The sequence below is a fragment of the Salminus brasiliensis genome, chromosome 12, assembly GCF_030463535.1.
Source record: "Salminus brasiliensis chromosome 12, fSalBra1.hap2, whole genome shotgun sequence".
Taxonomy (NCBI): Eukaryota; Metazoa; Chordata; class Actinopteri; order Characiformes; family Bryconidae; genus Salminus; species Salminus brasiliensis.
Genome location: NC_132889.1, coordinates 29,996,029 through 30,021,504, shown reverse-complemented (window position 1 = coordinate 30,021,504; position 25,476 = coordinate 29,996,029). Strand labels below are relative to the sequence as shown.

At 42.3% G+C, this 25,476-nt stretch overlaps 2 protein-coding genes across 2 annotated transcripts; one reads left to right on the top strand and one right to left on the bottom strand.

The window, feature by feature from the left end:
- Window positions 1-4,372: 4,372 nt before the first annotated feature.
- tcap (titin-cap (telethonin)) lies at window positions 4,373-5,630 on the top strand. Its single transcript, XM_072694389.1, has 2 exons — window positions 4,373-4,521; window positions 5,240-5,630. The coding sequence occupies exons 1-2, from the start codon at window positions 4,373-4,375 to the stop codon at window positions 5,628-5,630; spliced, it is 540 nt and encodes a 179-aa protein (XP_072550490.1).
- Window positions 5,631-12,023: 6,393 nt separating this feature from the next.
- LOC140574014 (proline-rich protein 29-like) lies at window positions 12,024-21,929 on the bottom strand. Its single transcript, XM_072693695.1, has 6 exons — window positions 21,842-21,929; window positions 19,989-20,076; window positions 16,335-16,441; window positions 15,972-16,165; window positions 14,996-15,066; window positions 12,024-14,839 (listed from the first exon to the last, which is right to left on the bottom strand). Exons 1-6 carry the CDS (start codon window positions 21,914-21,916, stop codon window positions 14,790-14,792), a joined length of 585 nt encoding a protein of 194 aa, XP_072549796.1. The 5' UTR covers window positions 21,917-21,929; the 3' UTR covers window positions 12,024-14,789.
- Window positions 21,930-25,476: the final 3,547 nt, after the last annotated feature.

Below are 25,476 nucleotides of genomic sequence, written 5' to 3'. Positions count from 1 at the left end.
TACCATCATTTTTGTCATGAGTTTATTTTTTTTTTATAATTTTATTGAAGCATGGTATCAATGTCTGATTTTCATTTGTTAATTTTCATTGATTTTTTTTTTAGTTATTATTACTTTCTGAATGAACACTCCACAGGGAACTGAATACCATGAACATGTGAAAAACCTCTGCTCAAGAATGACAAGCAGTACCTGTATACTCTGGATTTTTGCCATTGGTGGTAGACCCATATGATCGTACATTTATATGTATAAATGTATATTTATAAATATGTACAAGGACACCCTAGGCTGTCTTAGCTCATATGCCCCCTTTTGGCTGAAATGACCTCAATTAGGGTATCTCTATTACCACCTACTAGTCTCTGACATTAACTGATGAAATGCTTCTCCCACTCCTCTATGAAGAATTCCTTCAGCTGTGTGATGTTTGAGGGGTTTCTTGCATGCAATGCCTGTTTCAAAACGCCCCACAGCATGTTAATAGGATTATGATCTGGGCTTTGACTTGGCCTTTCAAGAAATCCTATAATGTTTTGGGTCATTATGTTGCATGGTCCACCTCCACCACCACAGTTTTTGTACGGATGATCTGACTTTTTTTGACTGGACTGATTTTTTTTTCTCAAGCACCCTCTGATACAATAGAGTTATATTCTCACTTAGTGTTGTCCAAATGAAGATCAAAGATTTTAAAAATGTTTTCAAGTGGTGTCCTAATTTTTTCACATGGCTATATATCCAATAAGCAAATAAACTGTGTTGAAAGGTAATGTATAATCAACAGTAGCTGTAAAAACAATGTGTATTATTGATTTTTATGACACATGCTTATGCCTGCATAACATGTTCAACATTTCCTGCAAAGGGAACTTGTACATGGCGGGCTGTAAGTGAAAACCATCTTTCGTAGTACAAGCACGACTCAGTGACTGGAGGGTATGTTCTGGTTGCGTAACTCATGACTGGCATTCCATTTCCATACTTCACAGAGTGCTGAATCGCCTGAATGAGAGATAGTGACATCAATTCCTGTATTTGACCTGTGCGTCAGGGTGAAGGTTGCAGTACGGGACGCGAGACGTGTGTATGTGTAAGCTGAGAAGTTGGCCTTCTCTAACATCTGTCAGTAGCGCAGTAAATCATACCAATGACCAAAACCCAGTTCACACAGACTCACTCTTAGTCTCTCTCTATAGATACACTATGACTACTTCACTTTACATTCCCATGTATGTAAGCATTAAAATGCAGCACAGTATATAAATTTATATTAATATATTTCATGTATTTCCCAAAATGCACCAAGACGTTTTTTATACCCTAAAACGAACATCAGTATGAAAGTCAGAGTTTACTACTATATCATTTTATTTATTTATTTACCTATTTATTTTATTATCTATTATCTATGATTACCATTGTATAAAAATACATAACTTAACAAGAGCTACCTACAACATTTGCATTGAATTGTTCACACATTAGACAGTTTACTCAAAATTCATAGTTAATAAAAGAAGTATAATAAGTACCTTTTTTATCACTATACTTATAAAATAGAGCAAAATTGTTTTCTTCAGATAACCCACTTTAGAAAGCTGGGGTCAGAATGCAGGGAGGGTTAAGGGCCTTAGCAGAGACAGTCATCAAACTTGTAACCCTGTGATCAATACCTCAATGAACTAACCAATAAGCCACCACTTAAATAATAACCTTGCTGATAAAAAATAATAGTGTTTGTGATGTGTAATGGTTGAACCTTCTGCAATCCTGTTGAAAATTTGGTATTTGTTCAGATGCAAAGTACCTCACTCATGTTTGCCAGGCTGATATTTTTTACAGGAGGCTTAGTAGTCAAAAAGCCTTTGGTACTCTGTCATGGACACTGCGTGTTCTCATCAGATGTTGTATGGCTTCTTGTCTCCTGATTTTCTGAATGGCAAAAGATACTGTTCCAATTTACTAACAAGAAGTGTTAGCATTAACAGTGGTAAAAGTGATTATTGATCACACGGTTGGAGGTTTAATTCTTGGGTTTCGTCGTTTTCCAAGCTGCCACTGTTGGGCTCTTGAGCGAGGCCCTTAAACCTCTCTGCTCCAGGGTCATCAAACCATGGCTGGATCTCTGCTATGACCCTGACCTTCTAAGTTGGGATATGCGAATAATTTTGTTGTTGTGTTCACATGTATAAATATAATAACAGTAAAAAAAAACTTGTGGAGGCTGTGGAGGTTGAACATTACATCAGCTACTTAGACTTCCTGAATATGAGGCATAGAAGGGAGATACATTTATTTGTTAAATATGATCTATTTAACATTGACTTGAGTTATGTTAGTTGTGAACTGGTTTAAAATATCCTAAAAAAAGCCTTTAAAGCCCTAGCAAATGCTGCAACTGACCAAACAGGCAATGGTCGTTATGCAGGCTTAAGCACTTGCTCACAAAATTAGCCAATTAACTGTGTGAAGCCCCCTTAATTCTCCCATGTGTCCTGTCTTTTCCAGAGTCGTGATTCCACAAGGGTTGTTCTCTCACTTCAAAAGCGTGGAAGCTCTGAGAATGGAGAATGGGATCATGTCTGCTCTTCCGTGACAAAGCACAACACACAAAGGTCCAAAATAGTTTCCATGTGGGCTATCTCTGAGCCTATCTGAGTTTCCACATTAGTGAAGCCTGGCACTGCAGCTCCAGTGCGGCCATTAGAGCTGTTAAAGAGCCCAGGCAGGGTGAGCTTTATGACCGAGATTGTGTTTGCCTCCACAGTGTTGACAACAGTGGCGAAAGGGCATCCACCATAACGGTATGTACTGTATGGGTGTGAACGTCTGCATGTTAGACCTGCACAATACACAACATGTCCAAATGTTTCTGGACACCCCTTCTAATTAATGCAATCAGCTACTTTATAGTTGCCATTGTTGTTGACACAAACGGGCAAATGCACTCACACACAGCTTTCCTAGTCCCTGTAGAGAAGTATTGGCAATAGAATAGGACTTTCTGGATCAGAACGTCCTATAGACACAATGCCTAATGCCAGACATGACTACAGGGGTAAAAAGTCCCGCAGCATTGAGGTGTGGATAACACTCACTGTATTCTCCAATTCAGTGAGTGTTTCTTCTGAAATTAAGGGTATTAAAGAAGAGTTTACCCTGCCCTTGTTGGAGAAGGCTTTCTATTAAATTTTGGAGCATTTCTGTGAGGACCTGATTGCACTCAGAGACAGAGGCTTTAGTGGAATCAGGATGTTGGCTGATCACCACCCTACTTCAACCCTCAACTCCCCAATTCATCCCAGAAGTATTTGATGCATTAGGCATGGTGCCAATAGGTTTATGTTGATCTGCGCCAGAGAGTCATATTCTACTGACAATACTTTTTTCCCAGGGACTAGACAAGCTGTGTGTGTGTGTGTGTTTGCACATCATTGTCAGCAATGCGTAGCTGAATGCATTCATTAGAAGGAGTGTCCACAAACATTTGGACATACAGTGTATTTACAAATGTGCTAATTCTATGTTCTTTAAAGAACCCAAACACACTCTTAAAAGTGGTAAAAATGGAAGAACCACTTTTGGTTCCACAAAGAACCATGTTTGTAATAGAGATATATGTGTGTGTGTGTGTGTGTGTGTGTGAGAGAGAGAGAGAGAGAGAGAGAGAGAGAGAGAGAGAGAAACCCTTTAAAGGCTTAAAGATCCTTGTCTTGCTATACATATTTTGTACCAATTTAAAGATTCACTCAAAGAAGCAATTTAGCCCTCAGTTTTTAAGTGTAGTGTAGGAACAGCTATGTGGTTAACTTATAAAAATACAGATGTTCTGTGACACAATAAAGCCAGGCAAGTCAGCACTACCTGCCTCAAGTGTTTGGGGTTGAAACTAAATCAATATGGACTGCCTTAGCGCATCCCAGAGCACTGGACAAAAAATTCCCCATGTTTGAATAACACACACGTGTGTGTGAGTGTGTGCATGTGTGTGTGTACTAGAGATCATTTCCAGGCATCAGGGAATTTCTAAGCCTCCCCTGCGCTGTTCCAGCACACTGTGGCCAACATGTGTGTGTGTGTGAGTACGAGAGGGAATATCAGGTGTCGGTGCAGACAGACTGTGGAGTGAGGGCATTGAGTGGAAATAGCATCAGAGATGGTATAAAAGGCAGATACACACACTCTCTCAGTCAGACAGCATACACACACTGCTCAGGAAGCAAGTAAAGGCCAGGTGAGGAACAAAGCAAGGCTTGTCCTCTCAGACAACAGCAGAACCAGCAACAAGCCTCGTCAAGAGAAGATCAGAGCGAGCCCGCCACGGTCAGTTACCTCTTAAGTGACAGGAGAACACACACACAGGTTGAAGATGCAGGTGTGCACAGTGCTGGAGAAGCGTGGCGGCAGCGTGGTGGGAGCCGAGCTGAGCTGCAGTGTGAGAGAGGAGAACGTTTCCAAGAGAGAGAGCTACAGCACTGACTGGCACAGCATCAACATGAAAACACAGCACGAGGACCGGTGAGTACACACACACACACTCAAACTCTTGTACTGTTATTTAAATATAAGGTTAATAGGTCATACTGGTCAGGGTTCTCTATCAGCCATAGCAGTTTGCTTTACTGTCTATTAGACCTAAAATGTGGTTTCCAACCAAGTTCCTGCAGAACTACCTTCCCACAGACCCTTAATCCACCTCATCCAACTAACAACTGCCTTCAGACGCAGGATCTGCAGGAAGGTAATCTGCAGGAAGGTAGTTCTCCAGGAGGTCACAAGACTAAAAAGATCCAGAGCAGTGGTCTTCAACTCAGAACTACCTTCCCACAGACATTGGATCCAATCCTAATCCACCCCAGCATGATCCACCCAATCCAACTAACTATTGCCTTCAGATGTCCTTGAGTTATGATAGATTTGGGTTGGAAAGAGAAAGATGGAAGAACACTGATCTACAGAAACGCTTAGAATGAACAATAGGATGTCATTAGGAGGAAACATCTGAAACCCTTAAAGCTCTGATTGGTTGTGAGTAGACCCAGACTTCCCTCTAACTGCAAAGGACTCCTAGTGGTTACTCAATAATTGATAGTGGTTATTAGCAATTGACAGCTGGAAGTCCTTAAGATTAGTAACTGGCCCCCCACCCTCATAACTACATTGCCTTCATATAGCAATCCTGGACCTTAAAAGGGGTTAACCTCTTCTTCTCACTCTTCTGTGCCTCTCTCTGTAGCCAGTCCATGGCCATGTCTGACGATTCTCGGCGGGAGACCATGTCCCGTTACTGGCAGGCCCGCCCCCTCACCCAGTCCTGCCCATCAGGCGTGCGGAGAGTGGGCACTCTTGAGTCTGGCGTGCGGGAACACCAGCTGCTGCCCAAAAGAAACACCCTCCCCCTGCCCATCTTCAAACCAGCAGAGCTGGGGGTCCGGCTGGGCCGCGGCACTCCACACACCCCGGAGGACTTCATCCCCGCCCGCGCTCCCAATGGAGAGTGCCCAGACAAGCGGGACATCCAAGAGATCACCAGAGAGCTGCCACCCGTCAAACCCATCCACATGGAGTTCGCCAAAGCGCCCAGAACACTGGGCAGGTCCATGTCCCAGGAGGCCCAGAGAGGGTGAAGAGAGAGGGACAGCAGGAAGAGGGAATGGGAGAGGGAGAGGGAGCTGAGTCAAAGAATGTTTGGACTTTTTTGAACTGTGAAAGGGCATTGAGAAAAAGGGGCTGACCTTGCAGATGTAGATAGAAGATGTAAGCAGTAGACGTTTTGAAGCCCCCGTTAATTACTGCTCCCTCCCTGCTTGAGAAACTGCAGAGACGCTGTTGCAAATTGCAAATTGTTGCAGGTGGTTTTGTATTGAGGGTCTGAGCTGAAAATAGTATCTGTCTAATTAGAGAGCTCTATAATGAAAGAGAAGCGAGTTGAACTTGAGAGGGATGTTCAGAGCATGTTCTCAGTTGGACACTGTTGGAACAAATCCTGGAAAAAAAAAGAAAAAGCTACAAATAATGAAACAGACGGCATGCGCTGGACTTTTATTCCTTCCTGGTCTCTTATATGACCTCAAAGTTGATCTAACACAGTAATGCAGTTGTAGTGTTGAGTATAGAAGGTCCTCTGAGATGCTGATCTGTCCTCGGAAAGAAAGCTAGAGAGAAAGAGACAGGTGGAGATGGTCAGAGACAGAGATAGTCAGGTCAAGTGTACCTTAGCTGTCCTGCAGGCTAAGCAATGAAGCATGGCGACATTGAGCATGTTTACAGTGTTCAGATGAATGTTTTTCTTTTGTTACAACTCATAAATGAATGGAATTGCACTATTTGTCAGCTTTTCTTCAAAAATTCCTGACAAAACTCAGTTTTAGAGGCCGAAAGCGGTCTATCCTTGTTTGTAAGCCATACAATGTATTGATTTGATCAATAAATGAAAAAAAAAAAACATTCAAGCTTTATTAATGTGTTTAAGAGCACGCTTAAGCACGACATTCTTTTCCTTCTGCTGAATGAACACAAGTGCTTTAAGAGGTTAAAAATAAATTATGAAAACGAATATGCTACAAGCATTTGACAATGCAGCGAAAAATGACATTGGAGATGCTTGATGAACAAGAGAAATGGGGTCATTCAGATTTTCTCAGCTGTTCTATGGAGGATTACCTCTGTTGGGAGAAACAGGTGTAGCTTTAGCCCTGAAATAGTACAAACACTCACTGTACAAACTGAATTACCCTATACCACAGCATAGCACCGCATTACCTTTTGGAACAATGATGAACTGGTTCAACGTTCGAGCGCTGGGGGGAGGGGAGGGGGCTCACCGACTTTAAAAGCTTATGATGGAAAACAAGAAGGGAGGAATGGAATGAGGGAGGAGTGGAGAGCAGGACTGACTGTCCTTTGGCAGTTCGCTCGTCACCATGGCAGACGTTCAAAAGCCCCTTTATTAGAGCTACATCAACTCGCTTTATCTACAACAAAATGTACCAGGCATTGGAAATGCAGCAGGCAGGTTCCAAGGTCATACCCAACTTGATCACAGCTCAACTGACGATAGAGAAGGTTCTGAGAAAGACCATAATGACATACTACTAAAATGTCTGGTGAGGTCTACTTTCATATGGCTGCTGCTGCTGCTGCTTCAATGACCTAAGGCCTTTACCTTTACCTGTACACATCCTATGTTCTTGAGGTAGACCAGGCTATAGTTTTTCAATCTTCAGCTGTTCAGTTTTGGTCTTCTGCTGTCTCAGCCCATCTATCTCAAGTTTGACATAACTGTACAGAGTGGTTATCTGAGTTACTGTAGCCTTGCTGTCAACTCCAATCAGTCTGGCTATTCTCTGTTTACTTCTCTCATCAACATGGCATTTCCAACTGCTGATCCCTGGATCTTTGCATCTTCTAATTTTCAGAAATTTGACAATGACCTGACAAAGACAAAGAGTGTATTGCCATCATCACTTTCTTATTAGGTTACAAGTTCTCATTAGCAGGAAAGGTCAATTCAGTAAGACTGTAACGACTCTATAAAGATAAATAAACAACTAACGTGATGATTCAGAAGCTCCTGTGGAAGACCTCATGACTTTGTATTTCTCACAAGCTATTAATAGTAATATTTGAAGGCATCTATTTTAATGTAAGTGCTGCTGGTGAAGTGATTGATGAAGAGTGGCTGGGAGAGCAGAAGTAATATAAAACTCCAGCACATGCTGTCTGCTTCATCACTCATAGTTCTTCTATGTGTTTGGTACTATTAGCATCCTACTAAACATGCTGTACCCTCCCCACCTCCCACCGTCTGCTCTCTCTTCCTCTGTCTAAAGCTCACAGAATAGTTTTAATTAAAGCATGAAACTTGTATCTAATTAGAGTTGTTTGTCTGACATTCAGTGATCAACACTGAGAGTAGATATTAATAGCTAAATCAACTGAATATGTACTGATGGAAGGAACGGAGTGAGATGTTTCCAACTTCTTTGAAGAACCTTTAAAAACTGGGTGGCACTAAAGAGTTCACTTTCAGTACTAATATATCGACAGTGGGGGAAAAAAGTATTTAGTCAGTCACCAATTGTGCAAGTTCTCCCACTTAAAAAGATGAGAGAGGCATCTTAGGTAGACCCCAACTATGAGAGACAACATGAGAAAAAAATCACATTGTCTGATTTTTAAAGAATTTATTTGCAAATAATGATGGAAAATAAGTATTTGGTCACCTACAAACAAGCAAGATTTCTGGCTGTCACAGACCTGTAACTTCTTTAAGAGGCTTCTCTGTCCTCCACTCATTACCTGTATTAATGGCACCTGTTTGAACTCGTTAACAGTATAAAAGACACCTGCCCACAACCTCAAACAGTCACACTCCAAACTCCACTATGGTGAAGACCAAAGAGCTGTCGAAGGACACCAGAAACAAAATTGTAGACCTGCACCAGGCTGGGAAGACTGAATCTGCAATAGGCAAGCAACTTTGTTGTGAAGAAATCTACTGTGGGAGCAATAATCAGAAAATGGAACACCTACAAGACCACTGCTAATCTCCCTCGATCAGGGGCTTCACGCAAGATCTCAAGAACGGTGAGCAAAAATCCCAGAACCACACGTGGGGACCTAGTGAATGACCTGCAGAAAGGTGGGACCAACGTTACAAAGGCTACCGTCAGTAACACACTACGCCGCCAGGGACTCAGATTTTGCAGTGCCAGACGTGTTCTCCTGCTTAAGCCAGTACAGATCCGGCCCGTCTGAAGTTTGCTAGAGAGCATTTGGATGTTCCGGAAGAGTATTGGGAGAATGTCTTATGGTCAGATGAAACCAAAGTAGAACTGTTTGGTACAAACATAACTCACAACAACAATGATCCCAAGCACACTGCCAGGGCAACAAAGGAGTGGCTTCGTAAGAAGCATTTCAAGGTCCTGGAGTGGCCTAGCCAGTCTCCAGATCTCAACCCCATAGAAAACCTTTGGAGGGAGTTGAAAGTCTGTGTTGCCCGCCGACAGCCCTAAAACATCACTGCTCTAGAGGAGATCTGCATGGAGGAATGGGCCAACATACCAGCAACGGTGTGTGCCAACCTTGTGAAGACTTACAGAAAACGTTTGACCTCTGTCATTGCCAACAAAGAATATATAACAGAGTATTGAGATGAACTTTCGTTATTGACCAAATACTTATTATTTGGTCAATAACGAAACCATTATTTGCAAATAAATTCTTAAAAAATCAGACAATGTGATTTTCAGAATTTTTTTTTCTTATTTTGTCTCTCATAGTTGAGGTCAACCTATGATTTCAATTATAGGCCTCTCTCATCTTTTTAAGGGGGAGAACTTGCACAATTGGTGACTGACTAAATACTTTTTTCCCCACTGTATGTATATATTTGCAATAAAGGACCCTGTTTACACCTGGTCACTTCATGAGTACCAGGGTTATATCTGGATAAGGCCAAGCCACATAAAAATGCAAGTGTAAACACAACCAAGACTCATTTATTACAGACACAAATTCGGTCACTCCCACCATTTCAGGAGATCTCAGGCTCATTTGAGTCACAGGTTATAACAGTGTAAACACACCAGTCTCCCCAAAACAACATTCAACAACCAAAACTCCTCCCAGTATAACGGAAACACCAGTAACAACTGCCCCACAGCAGGCATATTTGCATATTCCATCCCAAACAGCAATCAGATTTCTGTCTGACTATCCACAGATGCATTTGACTGACCAGTGTAAATGCATGTGTAAAAAAAATGGTTCCGTAAAGAACCCAGTTTGAAGAAGAAATGTGTGAGTGTGAAGAACCTTTAAATGGGTCGAGATCCTTTACAATAAATTAAGTCATATAGAGGGTGTCAGTCTGAGCTGGATTTTGAATAACGTATTCTATATAGCCTATTCTATATATTTATTATCTCACACAGAAACCTTGCATCTTCACATGTGCATTCATGTAAATCTGGCAGTTGTTCTTTACATTGTGTACAAATGGACCAATTAAAATGCACCAATATAACTACCTTGACTGCCATTCAGAGTTAAGGTGCTTTTCTTTCTTCTGCAGAGTCGGCTGCTTTTTTTTGGAGCTACAAGGTTTTTGCATGATGATGACGTCTGTTTTCAAAACGCAGTCAGAAAAACAGCTGGTCACTTTGAAATAACTTAAAGATAACTTAAAGATAGTGACGTAAGAATGAGCTGTTCTGATTGGTCTGGTGCATAAAACCATGCAAATATTATAAGCAGAGCTCAGAGACATACATGTAGGAAATGAGCCCTTTAATGTAAACAGTACATGACCCAAGAGAAGGCTGTGAGGACAAGTATTAAATAAAATGAGGCGTGTGTGTGTGTGTGTGTGTGTGTGTGTGTGTGTGCGTGTGTCCCCATATCAACAAAGTGTCCACAGAGCTCTTACATAACCAGCATAACAGATATATCTCCCATTCCCTGACAACACACAAACACACACAAACACACTCGCCCAGTGTTGTGTGAGTTGACTGGATCACATTGCTGAGGAAGCAGCAACTTATTAAGACTCCTGTCAGGCTGCTCTATTAGTAGCAGCAGGAAAGCTGTAAAGAATTTCACAAACCAGCAAATAATATTTTATAATAAATATAATTAGACATTTTTGAGAATTATGCAAGCACCTAATGTGTCGGCAACAGATGGTGATGTGCTGTTTAAGGTACATATTAAACAGGTGTTTCCCCTGAAGCGTTCTTACCTGTAAATCCTGCTCAGCCATTAATATGATGTATCCTTCCCCACTGGCTTTGAAGTGCGAGTAAACTCTGTTCTCTATAAAAATGATTAGTATTTTGTTAAAATAAAAAGTAATTTGTCAAACAAAACAGTTTATTTTATGCTGATCAATTAGACTTCTGCTGTTCCAAGCCTGGCTAGTGCGCCCCCTAGAGGTTAAAAATACTGTTCTGTTGTGTTTGTAACTCCCTCGACCTTCTGACTGTTATTGACCCCAATAGAAACCCAATGGTTTCCGCTGCGAAACACAAAGCAGAAAAGCATCTGTTTGGCTTATTAAGCTCCGCCTTCACACGCTTTTCATCAACCAACAGTAACTTTTATTCCTTTTTATGACCAACATGCATTTTTACAATGTGCTGAAAGGGCGGGAGACCCACTGATACTGATCTCTAAAGGTGAACTGCCCCTAAAAATGTAAAATGCTTGAAATGCTGAAATTTCAAAAACAATTCCGGTGGGTTGAGGGATTTGTCCCACTCACTTTTTTAGTTTATGCGCAACCATTCTGAGGAGCTACAGGATGTTTTTCATCACATTCTTCTTCACATTGACTAAGCCTTTCAGTGACAGATTAAGGAAAATGCCAAAATGCCATTTAGGCAATAAAGTTTAATCTCTCCTGAATATGTACCAGAAAAACATATGTCATATTATTACTTCTGGTAATATTACTTATGATCTTTTACTACTGACATAAAAGCATTTAATTTAATGTAATTTAATGTAATTGGAAGTAATTTAATTTAATTTAATTTAATAAGGATCTGGTCATTCTTGTTCTTGTTTACCTAGTTTTACATATAAATTGCTCAGTATCAGTTATACTGCACATATCTGTTATCATACATATCTGTAATGCCAGCCTCTATCATGACATGTTTATGCCATGGTTATGTCAATGTTATATATATATAACATTTATTTGACATTGTATGACATTTAGTTTGGTTTGCTCTTGATGGTTGAAGTGAGTGGTGAAGATCATCATGGCCAGATCCAAAGATCTGTGTGAGACCTTCAGAAAGAAGGTTGTATTCCTGTGCGTTGTTCGCAATGTTTGGAATCCCCCTCTCATGTAATTCCCGGGTGACCGTCGCTCTGGTCTTTAGCCAACAGTAGAATTCTGATTGGATGCATGTCCCTGTCACCACCCTCACACTTTCTATGGCTTAAGGATGTCATGCTCTTCATGAATCTAGAAAAAACAATGTTCAGCCTAAGAGGGACAGCAGATGGCCTTGTGCAGCAGATGGACAGTGCAGGTGACCTTTTATTAACTATTTGAAAAGTGTGAAAAGTTTCCACAACAACGTTAAAAAGAAATAAATACATAAATAAGAAAGAAAGTAGGTTCTTAATGCAAACGATTTCGGAGAGGAATTTACACAGATCCCAGAGCTATTAAAAATCAGCTGTTACACAAATAAATAACATCACACGCACACACACACATATTCCCAGTGTGCGTTTGAGACATGGGTCAGAAACTTTTCAGAGCTCCACAAATAAAAGGGGAGAACATTTATAACAACAGTCAGCACGGCCAGGGCAGACCGTCCCAGCAAGGTCAGCCCAGGAGCCGACCACAGGATGCGTAAATAAGTCCAACAAGCCAACAGTCCTAAAACTAAAAATGCCATCATTGGACATGCAGGAAAGGAATGGAGTAGAGGTCAAAAATGGAGATGCAAGGTGTTTGCAGAATGTGTTTGTGTGCGTTTAATGTTTACACAAAACCCGACCGCTCTGAAAAATGTCTGACCTATGCCTTAAACTCACACTGGGAATATGTGTGGGTGTGTGTGTGTGTGTGTGTGAGTGTGAGGAAAGAGAGGCTGTGTCAGTGATGAGAGATGTGTCTTTATCACTTCAGAATTTGTTATGTAATACAACCCATCACACACACACACACACGCACACACACTGTCCCACCAGAAGAGCTGTACTCAACATGTGACTGAAAGGTTAAAACCGCTGAATGACACATCAAGTCCTGAGAAACCTGAGCGCACACACACCCCCGGACCCTCTTGTGGTTTGTTCAGTTATTTGTCCTCATCAACTAGTTTTACACTTCATTTGATGAGGTGCCCAAACCTCTGTCACGTTGTGCGGTGTGTGCTGTGTGAGAAGAGACAGTGTGTGCTAAATGATGTGACAGATATAGTCGTAATGTTCAGTAATGCATTCAGTAGATCTGAAACACCCCCCCCCCCTAAACTGCTCTCAGAGCAGTAGCCATTTAGATACAAGGCACAGCAACTAAAGAAATGTTGAAAAATGGCCATAAAACCATGAATTATGACAGAATTTGGTACATAAAACCCACACACAGCAACAAAGTGATCAAAAACATAAAAAAATAAGTAATGTTGTGTCAACAAATATCAAAATTAAGACAGAATAGTTGGTGTTATCCTTGTGTTCCCTCTCCTGACCTCTCACCCACTCTATTCGCACTCCTCCTCTAATGTTCATCCACCCTCTCCCATTTCACTAGCTGCTAATCTCAGTCTTCCTCCTCCCTCCTCCTCTCTTCTCTCCTCCATCACACAGATTACAGACAGAAACACTGGGACACATATAAACTCTGAGTCATCCTTACAGCGAATGAAGTTCTTACTGACCCCTGCTGGTCACTCTAGCCTCTAAATTGGATCCACTTGTTGTTTAGCAGTCAAAATACAAATGATGCTGCATACAGGCCACACGAAAGCTAAATACGCACTGAAAAGACTTCTATTAAACGTCCGCACCAGCTAGATTATTATTGTTTATCTGTGTTATGTCTACTAAGAACAGAATGTCAGAATGACACTGTAATAATGTGCTTTAGCTCATATCAATGTTTATGTCCCCTTCAGTTATGAACTGATGTTAGAACAACATCAGCACTTACACTGCACTACAATGGCCTTGACATCAACTCTTTCAAACTTCACTGCTCCAATAAAATTATAAAAAGTGATCAATTCATTAAAAAAAATCATTCATTCTCAAAAAAATCAAAATGTGTATTTTTACTATAATAAAAAAAAAACAGAAGGATGTTTTAAAGATAACACTGTAAAAAGACTGGCAGGGTACAGGCATGTCTGCCATGAGAGACTGGTTGCGATGGAAATGACACCTAGTGATGGTAAGGACAGGATTTTATGTTAAACTAAACGTCCTTAAACCAGTTTTTCACTGGCTGTGACCAAAAAGGCTCCCTAGGCACTATTGAGTATGTCAACCAAATCATAAAGTGGAATTCAAACGTGATGATAAGGGCACTACAATCTCCCACAATACACTTGCAATCTATAGTAAACCGCGCACCTCAGTGCTTTGGCTGAAAGTCGACCAAAATGCTTTGCAAGTCTCTTAGCAACTGACAGCAGAACGAACTGAAGCCGACAACGTTTGCTCGTATACGCCAGTAATGTTTAGGAGTTACTGAACAATGTAATTTCATATATTTTCCCATGTAGTTCATTCATTATTTCTGTGTTTTATGAAGATTAAAACACGGCTCAGACACTCCCGGGTTCGTTTATGCGACCGGTGCTGGCGCATGATGATGATAATGATGATGGGGAATTCATCCAGAGTTTCTACCACTTTCTATTTTCTACTACTTATTTCAAAAACAGAGCTTAATGTGAACTGAGAAGTGCAGTGACGTGACCTGTTATCAGCCTAAACAAGGCCTCTAATTCTAACTCTCCATTCCACCTTAAATAGAGCAGCAGTTACACTGTGTTACATGTTTCAACAGCAGAATGTAACTGCTGCATCATTTAAAGTGGAACAGACGTTTTGAGTAAGAGGGCAATGTTGACCTTGTTTATCAGTCTTAACGTTCAAATACAGCTCTTTTGATTAGGGAAGTGTTTGAGCTCCTCGCTGCAGCAGGCAGCCGCTGAGAACCTGAGTCTGTTAATGGTTGAGTCACATCACTGTCTGTAGCGGATGTGTGTTAAAGTTCTAGTCAGGCTGATTGCTTTTTTATATCAGTTCTGTGTCTCTTCTTTTCCATGTTGCCTCTCGGCTTCATAAAACTCTGAAAGAGAACGAGAGAGAGAGAGAAAGAGAAAGAGTTAGGGTGATCTCAGCTGCAAACTCAAACTATGGAAGACAGCCAACATAAATGTGCTGTGCAGATGGTGGAAGCAATTATGGTGTGAGTGTGTGTGCATGTGTGTGTGTGTGTGTGTACCTGTAGCAGGAGGGACATCAGCTCCAACCGTTCCAGTTGCACTGGGAGGTGGTGGAGGTGGTACAGCTCTCCTACATAACAGCACTCAAGTGAGTTAGCGCATGTGGGGCTGGGCTGTGCGGTGTTTTTGCATATACAGTAAAATGACAATTACAAATAATATGATATGTTGATGAATGATACGTTAATGTTGGGCATGTATTTTGTGTATTTCTGCACCACATAAGTCAATGTATACTTCAATTGGTCAAAAACTGAACACTGAAACGGACAGACATTTTTTGTGTGTGTTTCTAAAGGCAAATAACCTTATATCGGCACTCGTGTATACTATGTGGACAAAAGTATTGGGACACCTCATTGGGACACCTCATTTATTGTGTTATTAACTGCATTTACTGTCCAGGGAAGGTTGTCTGCTATATAATGGAGCATTGCTGAATGCTGAATGACCACCACCCAACTCATCCTCAGCTCCCCAGCTCCTCCCAAAAGTATTGGATGATCACTCCAGAGAATACAGTTCCACTGCCCCACAACTCAATGCTGGGAGCTTTATACACCTCTAGCCCAAACCAAGCAGGCATGGTGCCAATGGGTCCATGTTTATCTGCTCCAGAGAGTCTGTGTCTGATTAGGATTACCACAGAACCATCACTTACCAGAGAGTGTTTGTTCTACAGTGGTCTTCTTCCATTCATGCACTAATTGTTCAATTACAGTTGGGCTATCGGTGTGGACCCTGGCGTGTGTTTTTGGTGGGTAAACTATTGCGATTAAAGACCCTGCTGGGTTAGGAATTTGGTTACCAACCACAAATATCCAGCCAACAGTGATTCTGTGGTCAGAAACTGATCAGAGTACTGACACTAATTGTCCATAAAAAGGAGGAGACATCTTTGTCTTCTTTGAGTCTGATGTCATCTGAAAGCTCTTGTGTTAAGAATTATGGATGCATAACGACATGCCCACTTACCTGTCTCTGTGCTGTGTGTGGACAGTTTGTAGAAGGTCAGAGGGATGCTGAAAGCTCGGGAAGGTCTGGAGCTGAGGGATTTGAGGCTCAGTCAATGGAGGCATCCACACAGGGTGAGATAAGCCAGGGCTGTATGAGTAGTAGTGATGGTACACCTCTGCATTGTCCTCAGCTGCTACAGGTGGACCTGCTTGCTGTTATGGAGATGAAATATGACAGATGGCACAATACTACCTTTTTATTCTTCTATATAGATCCCAAATTCCAAAGAAGCAGTTATGGGTCTGCCCTCCAAGACCGGAATTGCCCACCCCTGCTCTAAATGTTAACTTGTGCTTGTGAGTGCATGCATGGCTTATTTACCTCGGGCGTACGCATGTAGCCGAATGTACTGAGAGCAGACATGGTCATGTTGTTCATGATGACCTGGTGCATCTGTGCATTCTGCATCATCATCAGCTCTACAAGGTCTGTACCCCCCAACACACATTTTCCATTTTCATTATGTCATCATAACACATAGTTTTGACATTTATAATATTGATGAATAGACCAATAGAAATGCTCCACATGGCTCCAAAATCTTTATACACTGACTTCCATTACAAGCTTATAAGGCTTTTTTCCTTGTGATGTAAAGTTGGCATTTTAGAGGTACAAGGTTTTCTGTGACAGCAACAGTATACTACAATACAAGGCAATGAACCTGTCTGTACAGAATGAGAAGTTCAGGACACAATCATGCTGCAATAACCACTGGAATCCACTAGGTAGTGCTATAGGTTCACTACATTCGTAGCAAAACGGGTTCTATATACACTATATGTCCGGGGTGTTTGTGGATACCCCGTCTAATGAATGCATTCAGCTACTTTTAGTTGCACCCATTGCTGACACAAATGTGCAAATGCACACACACACACAACTTGTCTAGTCCCTGTAGAGAAGCACTATGTTAAGATGTAGAACCACAGCCTTTCCTACAAGGTTTTTTCACACTTCCTTAGGTCATATATATGGGTTTCCTGTGTGACCATCGCTTCATAGAAATGCTTGCAGTATTGGCTTTTTAAACTACAGTAATTACACAAGACATTCATGTCAAGGCATCACAGGGCACTCTGAACTCAGATTGGGATTAAAATAGTCGATATCTAATCCATTCAAATATGGATTAGCCCAGATTAGTATGTAAACCATATGAGACTGATGTGATACAAATATCTTGTAACTAACTAACTTTACAGCAGAAGAAAAAAAACTTCCCTAACTTTTCTTGGAAGTCAAAGTAAAAAGATTTTGTTCCAAGTCAATTTGGAGCATTTCTACGGGTCCATACATCATGACCTTCTCACAGCAAAGTAAGAAACAACTGCCAGACTCACATTATGTCAAAAGTGAAAAATGTCAAAAATGCAGACACCAGGTTTTCGAGCGGTGTTATGAGGCCAGTGTAGGCTCAATCAGGCTTTTATGTGTTCCCCCCCTGTAACCTAGCAGCTCCCTGTAATCTGTTATGAACAGCTGCTATTATCTACAGCAGTCTGGACTGTAGCCCAGTGTCATGTACAGATTCAGGTCTCTGCTGCCCCAACACGTCTGATCCCCAGAGCTAATCAGTTAGATCAGATGTGTTGAGGCAGTGAATACTGACAGGGCAGTGGACTGGATGTACAACAAATCCACTGCAACACACCATGCATACAGTGTGGCGGCTTTGCCATAACTGAACTAAAGAGCACAGGAAATCCAGCACACTTTTACAGTCCAGCAATGCGTTTTTTTAACTCAACTACAAGTTCTAACTTGTAACTCATATATTGATCTGATCCTCAAAAACATTAGTAAATGAGCTGTAGCTAGAATACTGTGTAATATGTTTAGCTAGGTTAGAACTCATGACATCCCCACACTGGGAGGCTTTTGACAATAGAGCACTGAGCCCTTGCTGGGATTTAAACTTATGATCTTCTCACACTTGATTATATCTGGCGGTTAGGCCGTAGGGCCACTCTAGAGCTGTAAAGTTACACTACATAAACACAGTTCTGAGTAAATTTAACCTTCTGTTCTTTCTTGAACACAGAAATGTTGATGGCTTCGCAGCTCTAGAGTGGAGCAACTGTCTAACTGCCTGCTTGCCCAGAGACCATAAGTTCATAAGTTCAAGTCCCATCAACACCACAGCCCCTTATGGTCAGGAGTCCTGAGAAGAGAAAGTCCTCTCTACGTGTGATAGGGGGAGTTCTAAGATGGGAGATGGGAGTAAACAGTAAACAGACTGAGGGGGAGGAGCCACAGACTAAAGATTTCACACAGTATTTAATACATTTCAACTGCAACTCAACATTTTTGTGTTGTTTAAACCGAGATGCAGAACTGAAAAAATGTGACTTAGGAGAAACGCAGCGGCACGGGTCGTCTTCAATGTTCCTAAATTCAGCCATGTTACTCCACTGCTGTGTTCTCTCCACTAGCTTCCTGTAGCTGCTGCCCGCATCAGACTCAAAACCCTGAAGCTGGCCTACAAAGCCAAGAACGGACCAGCCCCTCCGTACTTGATGGCAATGGTCAAAAGCCGATCCGCACCAAGAGCCCTTCGAGCTTTAAGTACGGCTCGGCTCGGCTCGACCCGCCATCCCTCAAAATCCACGGAAGACAAACGTCCAGGCTTTTTTCTGTCCTGCACTGAAGTGGTGGAATGAACTTCACCTGGGTGTCTTCAAACGCAGACTGAAGACCCTCCTCTTCAGAGAGTACTTGGGCGAATAGCAGAGTACTATGGTCACCCTTATTGACTTGTGTTTAGTAAAGTCTAAACTACTTATCTTTGAACTTTGAGTCTGTTCAAACTAGTTGAGGTTATTCTTAAGTAAATAGCAAAGCACTTTTGTAAATCACTCTGGAGAAGAGCATCTGCTAAATGCCTTAAATGTAAATGTAAATGAGAACTTTTAACTACACTAAGCTGAGTTAACAAAGAAAACACTCTACAACCAGTAAGCATTTTAAGTTGGCCTGACTTTACTTTTAATTTTTACAGTGTGAGTACTTAACTCATGCTCATCTCTTTAAGCTAATGTATGTAATCGTTTACTTGAAGGCTGTGAAGGCTTCAGATAATCAGATAATCACTGGCGCAACTTTGTTTAGAAACGCTGGGGACAAGGATAATGGCAGAGTAATGACCAAAAACTTCCATAAGCCACTATATAAAAGATCTGTCTGGACAACACTGGACCACACTTTCAAAAAGTTGTGAGGAGGAAACTGGGCCTTTCAGAAAGTGGTGGAGGCGTGTCCCAGTGTAAATTACGTAACAGCATTCTAGAGAGTGTTCCTGTTGCAGGGAATAGTGATTAGGAGATGTGTGGGAATAGTGATTTAGACAGCGTGAGTCACTGTAGAGCTGCTGTTCTAAAGGAAGAGGTTTGGGGAGACAACAACAAAGCCACAGCTTTAGACCTCAAAGCTGCAGTACTTAAAGTACTTAACCAGATTCCAACTTCACACCCAGACATGTGGGCACATCCACTGTTGCAGTATCACAAATGAGGTAACAAGGATCACTAGGGATTTTCATAGGGGTGTTCAGTGGATGCCCAGTGAGTGAGAATGAGACCAGAGAAGGGATATGTGTCGGCCTCACCCTGCCCGGACTTGCCAGGTGTGTGTGAGCTAAGTGGAAAGCTCAGACACTGAGGGCGTAGGGTGCATCACTCAGACAGGTCAGTGTGGGTTGCGCAGTAGCTGGGGGTAATGCAGGGGACTGCCCCATATGAGGTCAGAAAGGAAACATAGAGACTTTGGAAAACTGCTGGACAGTGCAGGGGCTTGCAGAATAAAAGATCAAATAAAGATCAAACGTCAAAAAGAAGTCTGTGTATAAGATGTCTGGTTGAAGCCTAATACAATCAACGCTTAGACGTTTTCTACGGCGACGAGACTCCAATGCATTACTTCAGTGAGTGAGTGTGTGTGTGTAATATGTATGTATGTATGTGTGTGATGCCATACCCTCTCTGATGTGTCCTGGGCGCAGAGAGGGCACAGGTGAAGCCATCGCTGCAGGCAGCTGCTGGAGAAGTGTTACAGGCTGAGGAGTCTGCGGAGATAAGACATACAGAAAAGCTTCATTCCAGCTGAGTATTGAGGTTCTCCGGGTTACAGCACACTCCCTGCAGCGCTGATCTAATAGACAATAAGGGGACAAACACCTGTGAGAACACACACTGTCTGCACTCGCAACCGCAGCACAATTAATTAATTAAATGCAATACAATATAATGTTCTGCTGACTCAAATAAATGCAATAAAGGCTTAATCATCTACAAGTTTTTTGGTCTCTTGGTTTTACCCGTCACATGCATGCAGCAGCGTGAATCTGAGTCAGCTGTGTTGTTTCTGTGAAACACAGCAAGTTATCAGATTTACTTAACAACCATGCTGAGTAAAATCCAACATTCTACTCAAATAAAAAAAGTGTGGAGTGATTGTGCAACTTTCCTAGATGGTTGCTAAGCAGTTCCAAGTGATTGCTATGGAGTTTTTAGGCAGTTGCTAAGTAGCCATTTAGATATGTTTTTTCATGTGGTTGCTGTGGGGTTGCTAAGCAGTTGCTATGATATCCCAGGTGGTTGATATGGAGTTATTAGGCAATTGCTGTAGTGTTGCTAAGAAGTTGCTATGGTTGTATACATGGTTGCTATAGGGTTGCTATGCAGTTGCTAAGTAGTGTTTTTTCACACAGTTCCTGTGGGGTTGCCAGGTGGCTGCTCAGCAGCTCCAAGTGTGTTTAAGGTGTTGCTAAACAGTTGCTATGAAATCCCAGGGGTTGCGATGGAGTTGTTAACATGGTTGATGCTATGGTTGCTATGGTGTTCCAAATGCACTGAAAAAAATAAATATACTTTTAATTTACAGAATATAAATAAAGTGATGGCACATAAATAAATAATCTTACATAAATGCAAGTTTTGCCAAAAAAAAGAGCTTAAAGACAGGAGGTGGTTGCTATGGTGTTGCTAATCAGTTGATACACTCTTGAAAATGGTTGCTAAGCTGTTGCAAAGCAGTTGTACACAGCAAAATGCCACTAAGTGTTAAGTTGAAAACCCTCACTGTGTCGATTACACTCGATTACTGGCACATTCACTGTGTGCTAATCCTGGAAACGAGTTCCAGTGTGAGGCAGGAACTAAAGCACTGGGTCCAGTGTGTTCGTGTCTGAGAATTTAATACAGTTCCTCAAGGGAAAGCTGACAGTTAAGATTTATGGTGCTCATGTCCAATACTAAAATATGATGGGAATAAACCAAATGGAAATGTTTTGTTTATGATAAGAAAGAAGACAAATGGGCGTAATCCCTCTCTCAATTTCCACGCTGTGATAATGTCATGTGGTTTTACTGGGCTCTGTCCTACTGGGAAAGGGGTTCTTTAACGAATGTCCCGCTTTAGCTAAAGCTGGATAGACTGACTGAGATCCCTGTTGAAAAATACCCTGCTGATGAGCCTAACATTTGCTGGCAGCTGGATGCAAAGGGCATAAGCTGGTGTTTGAGGGTCAAGGTGGTTGAGAAGCTTTTTATTTGAGTTTGATGATTTAACTGAGCAACCAGCATAACCATCTTGACTGCTAGGCCAGCTTGGTCATTCTAGTTATGCTGATCGACTAACTTGGCCAAGCTGGTAAACCAGTTAAACCAATCAAAGATATCTGGATCAATAAGAGACTGGATAAGAATGGCTTTACCATCAGGATTCCACTTAAGGCTACTACACACACACAGCCCAGCTATTGGCATACACCTTTTTGCAGCCAGCAGGCTCCGCTGTATTAATTGCTGGTTCACAGAAAGAGAACTTACTGGCTGTTGAACGATATGGATGTTTGACAAATCCTCCGACTGAAACTGCAGCTCTGTCGGCTCTGTCCACGCCATGTTCTGCCACAGCATGAAGGCCAACCTCAGCCGCAGGTCGACCAGTCCACTGGTACACCCGGAGCGTCTTTCCCACCCGTATTCCGACGAGTCCCATCTGCTGCGTTACGATTGGCTGGAAGTTGTAGCGTCCTGTGCTGTGATTGGCTGCACGTTCAGACTCATAGGTTTGTATACGTCTCGATTGACTGCTGGTCGATCCGTGTGTCAGAAAACGGGCGGGAAAAGAATGCGTCGCCATGGTGAACAGACGCGTACGAACTGAACCGTAAACAAATGCGTGTATGACGGAGCCACAGAACAGCCGGGTACTTTACCCTCCCGTGGTACCACGCCCCTTTTTGGGTAAAAGCAGCCTCTCTGATTTGGCGGTAAATAGAAATTCAGAGTCCGACAATTTAATAGTATAAAATAATAATACAAATAAAACGTTTTATTATTACGATTTATAGCTATTTAAAAGCTAATCCTTAAATCCTGTGGACAGACGGGCAAACAATGATGTCATGTCGTTGCCGATCAATGAAAAAATAAATAAAAGAAACCAGGGTTGATGATCAGGTCGTCGTTTCTGCCTGCATTTATCAACGTAGACAAATAAATAGTACTACTACTAATAGTACTATTATTAATAATAATAATATTTTTTCTAGTACTTAAGTTTACTTATGGTAGCAACGTGCTGCTCTTTGACTCTTATGAATTTCACGATTGTGGGACTAATAAATGATTATCTTATAATATGTTATATATTATAATATAATAATATATAATATAATAGAAGAATATATGTTATCGTATCGTATCTTATTATTATTATTAATTATTATTATTGTTGCTGTTGTTGTTTTTGTTATAAATAGTATTTATTATCATAATTTTGACATGACATGACATAAAACATTCACTGTACTTTTGATCCCACTTTGACAGCCTGAAAATCGCTCATTCTGCTGTCCCTCTGCCTTTGGGAATGAAGAAATCATACATCAACTTTTTTATTATTATTACTGTCAGACATGTAAAATACAGGACAGCAGTCATGGTGCAGCTAGTATTTCCAGTTGCCGTGGGCTGGCACTTATTTTCAGTCCGTCTTCTCGCCTGTTGGTCTACCAGTGTTTCTCAGTCACAGCCCGGCTCCCGCCAAGTGTAGTCCAAACGCCCGGATGTGTTCCTGCCCCGTCTGCAGCTGTAGTGTCCCAAAGCCTGCTGTGTTCACAGGCGTTCCCAAATTGAAGGACACCCAGACATGCAGCCTACATTCAGAGCACTTTGGAGGATGCACCTGATGTATCCATCCCGGCCCTCGGTTGCCCACAGTTCTCTGTGCCCACCCAACACACAGGAGAGAAAATAAAAATGCAGCATTAAAAATGTCAGAAACCAAAGTCACCTGAGCAGATTAGCTTTAAAAATGTTATTTATTTTTCTTTAGAATTAATTTCTGTGAAGAAATAAAAAAAAGCACACAGGCATCTAATCGGTCACCTGTGGGTGAATCGGGAGGTGACTTCCCAGAATGCCTTTCACAGCTATCATTTTCAGAATATAAATACAGCATTTTAAGGTAATAATTTAGCTTATTTTTCCAATATGTGGTTAATGTATCACATGTAATTACAGTGATATTATAATTATATTTATAGGCATTCTCAATACAATGTACGCTAAGTACAGACACGGTGCGAGCTGCATTCTGGGATATTTGGCTGTGCCAAATCATAAGTAGCACACAGGTCACGTCCTGATGCACCCTCGATAAACACGGGCGGGACCAGATCACACGCGGCCCTCCCGAGTCCACAGGAACACAAGTACAGACAAGAACGCAGATTGGGACGCGGCCGGTGTGCTGCTGTCCCATTCGCCAAGTCCGTACTACTACCAAGTACACTAGTCCGGACTTGTCGTGCTTTGTATTTTGAATCCCCTTAGCCAATTAGCAAACGGGGGGCGGGGCTTCCAGGATCCAGGTGTGGGTGTGCTTTTGGCGCTGTAAGCGGTGTTAGCGATGCGAGTGGAATAAGTCAAATCTGTGAGTGTGAAAGAAGGCGTTAGCATGAACACCTTAATAATTAACGTAGCCTCTCGTGGGCTGACTGTTCACGACAATAAAATAAATCCTCTGATGGTGGAGGAGGAGGTGGAGGAGGGGTGGGCGTGCGAGGCTACAACTGGCTGCGTGTTGTTTATTTATTTATCTGTTTGCTTCGCCGCCTCAGTTCTGCCAAACTAGCTCCATTTCCTGCTGCCAGCGCGCGACACACCGCGTGGAGTGAAAGGAAATAAAGTTTCAGATTCAAAAACTAAATTTGCGAGTTCATGTCTAAGGGCGCGCGATTGCGGAGCGAAGGCGGAGTGTGTGTGCGTGCGTGCATGTGTGTCTGCGCGCACGCGCGCGCGGCCTAACATCTGCGCTTTCACGCGCTTTCTCTCGCTGTCCTAGCCCCCCTCCCACCCCCGCGTGCTGTCCGCGTGCTGTCTTCGTCTCCGCACCGAGCCGCCCGCGCTCGCGCCAACACTTCAAACGTAGTAATTAATCAAGGCGCGCGCCATAATCTGGAAGGATCACCGCTATTTTTAAAAGCCCCCAGTCAGTGTGTGGGAGAGAGAGAGAGAGAGAGAGATGAAGAAGAAGAGAGGGAGAGAGAGAGAGGAGAAGAGATGGAGAGAGAGAAGAAGAGATGGAGAGAGAGGATAAGAGATGGAGAGAGAGAGGAGAAGAGATGGAGAGAGAGGATAAGAGATGGAGAGAGAGGAGAAGAGATGGAGATAGAGAGGAGAAGATATGGAGAGAGAGAGGAGAAGATATGGAGAGAGAGAGGAGAAGAGATGGAGAGAGAGAGGAGAAGAGATGGAGAGAGAGAGGAGAAGAGATGGAGAGAGAGGATAAGAGATGGAGAAGAGATGCAGAGAGAGGATAAGAGATGGAGAGAGAGAGGAGAAGAGATGGAGAGAGAGAGAGGAGAAGAGATGGAGAGAGAGGAGAAGAGATGGAGAGAGAGGAGAAGATATGGAGAGAGAGAGGAGAAGAGATGGAGAGAGAGAGGAGAAGAGATGGAGAGAGAGAGGAGAAGAGATGGAGATAGAGAGGAGAATAGATGGAGAGAGAGGATAAGAGATGGAGAGAGAGGAGAAGAGATGGAGAGAGAGGAGAAGAGATGGAGAGAGAGAGGAGAAGAGATAGAGAGAGAGGAGAAGAGATGGAGAGAGAGGAGAAGAGATGGAGAGAGAGAGGAGAAGAGATGGAGAGAGAGGAGAAGAGATGGAGAGAGAGAGGAGAAGAGATGGAGAGAGAGAGGAGAAGAGATGGAGAGAGAGGATACGAGATGGAGAGAGAGAGGAGAAGAGATGGAGAGAGAGGAGAAGAGATGGAGAGAGAGGAGAAGAGATGGAGAGAGAGAGGATAAGAGATGGAGAGAGAGGAGAAGAGATGGAGAGAGAGAGGAGAAGAGATGGAGAGAGAGAGGATAAGAGATGGAGAGAGAGGATACGAGATGGAGAGAGAGAGGAGAAGAGATGGAGAGAGAGAGAGGAGAAGAGATGGAGAGAGAGGA

Bases quoted from the DNA above. Each gene is read 5' to 3' on its own strand.
- tcap (XM_072694389.1), top strand. From the start codon at position 4,373: ATGCAGGTGTGCACAGTGCTGGAGAAGCGTGGCGGCAGCGTGGTGGGA. The intron at 4,522-5,239 runs GTGAGTACACAC...CTCTCTCTGTAG, and splicing joins AAAACACAGCACGAGGACCG to CCAGTCCATGGCCATGTCTG.
- LOC140574014 (XM_072693695.1), bottom strand. From the start codon at position 21,916: ATGGCGTGGACAGAGCCGACAGAGCTGCAGTTTCAGTCGGAGGATTTG. The intron at 15,067-15,971 runs GTAAGTGGGCAT...GCTGTTATGTAG, and splicing joins CACACACAGCACAGAGACAG to GAGAGCTGTACCACCTCCAC. The intron at 14,840-14,995 runs GTACACACACAC...GTTCTCTTTCAG, and splicing joins TGATGTCCCTCCTGCTACAG to AGTTTTATGAAGCCGAGAGG.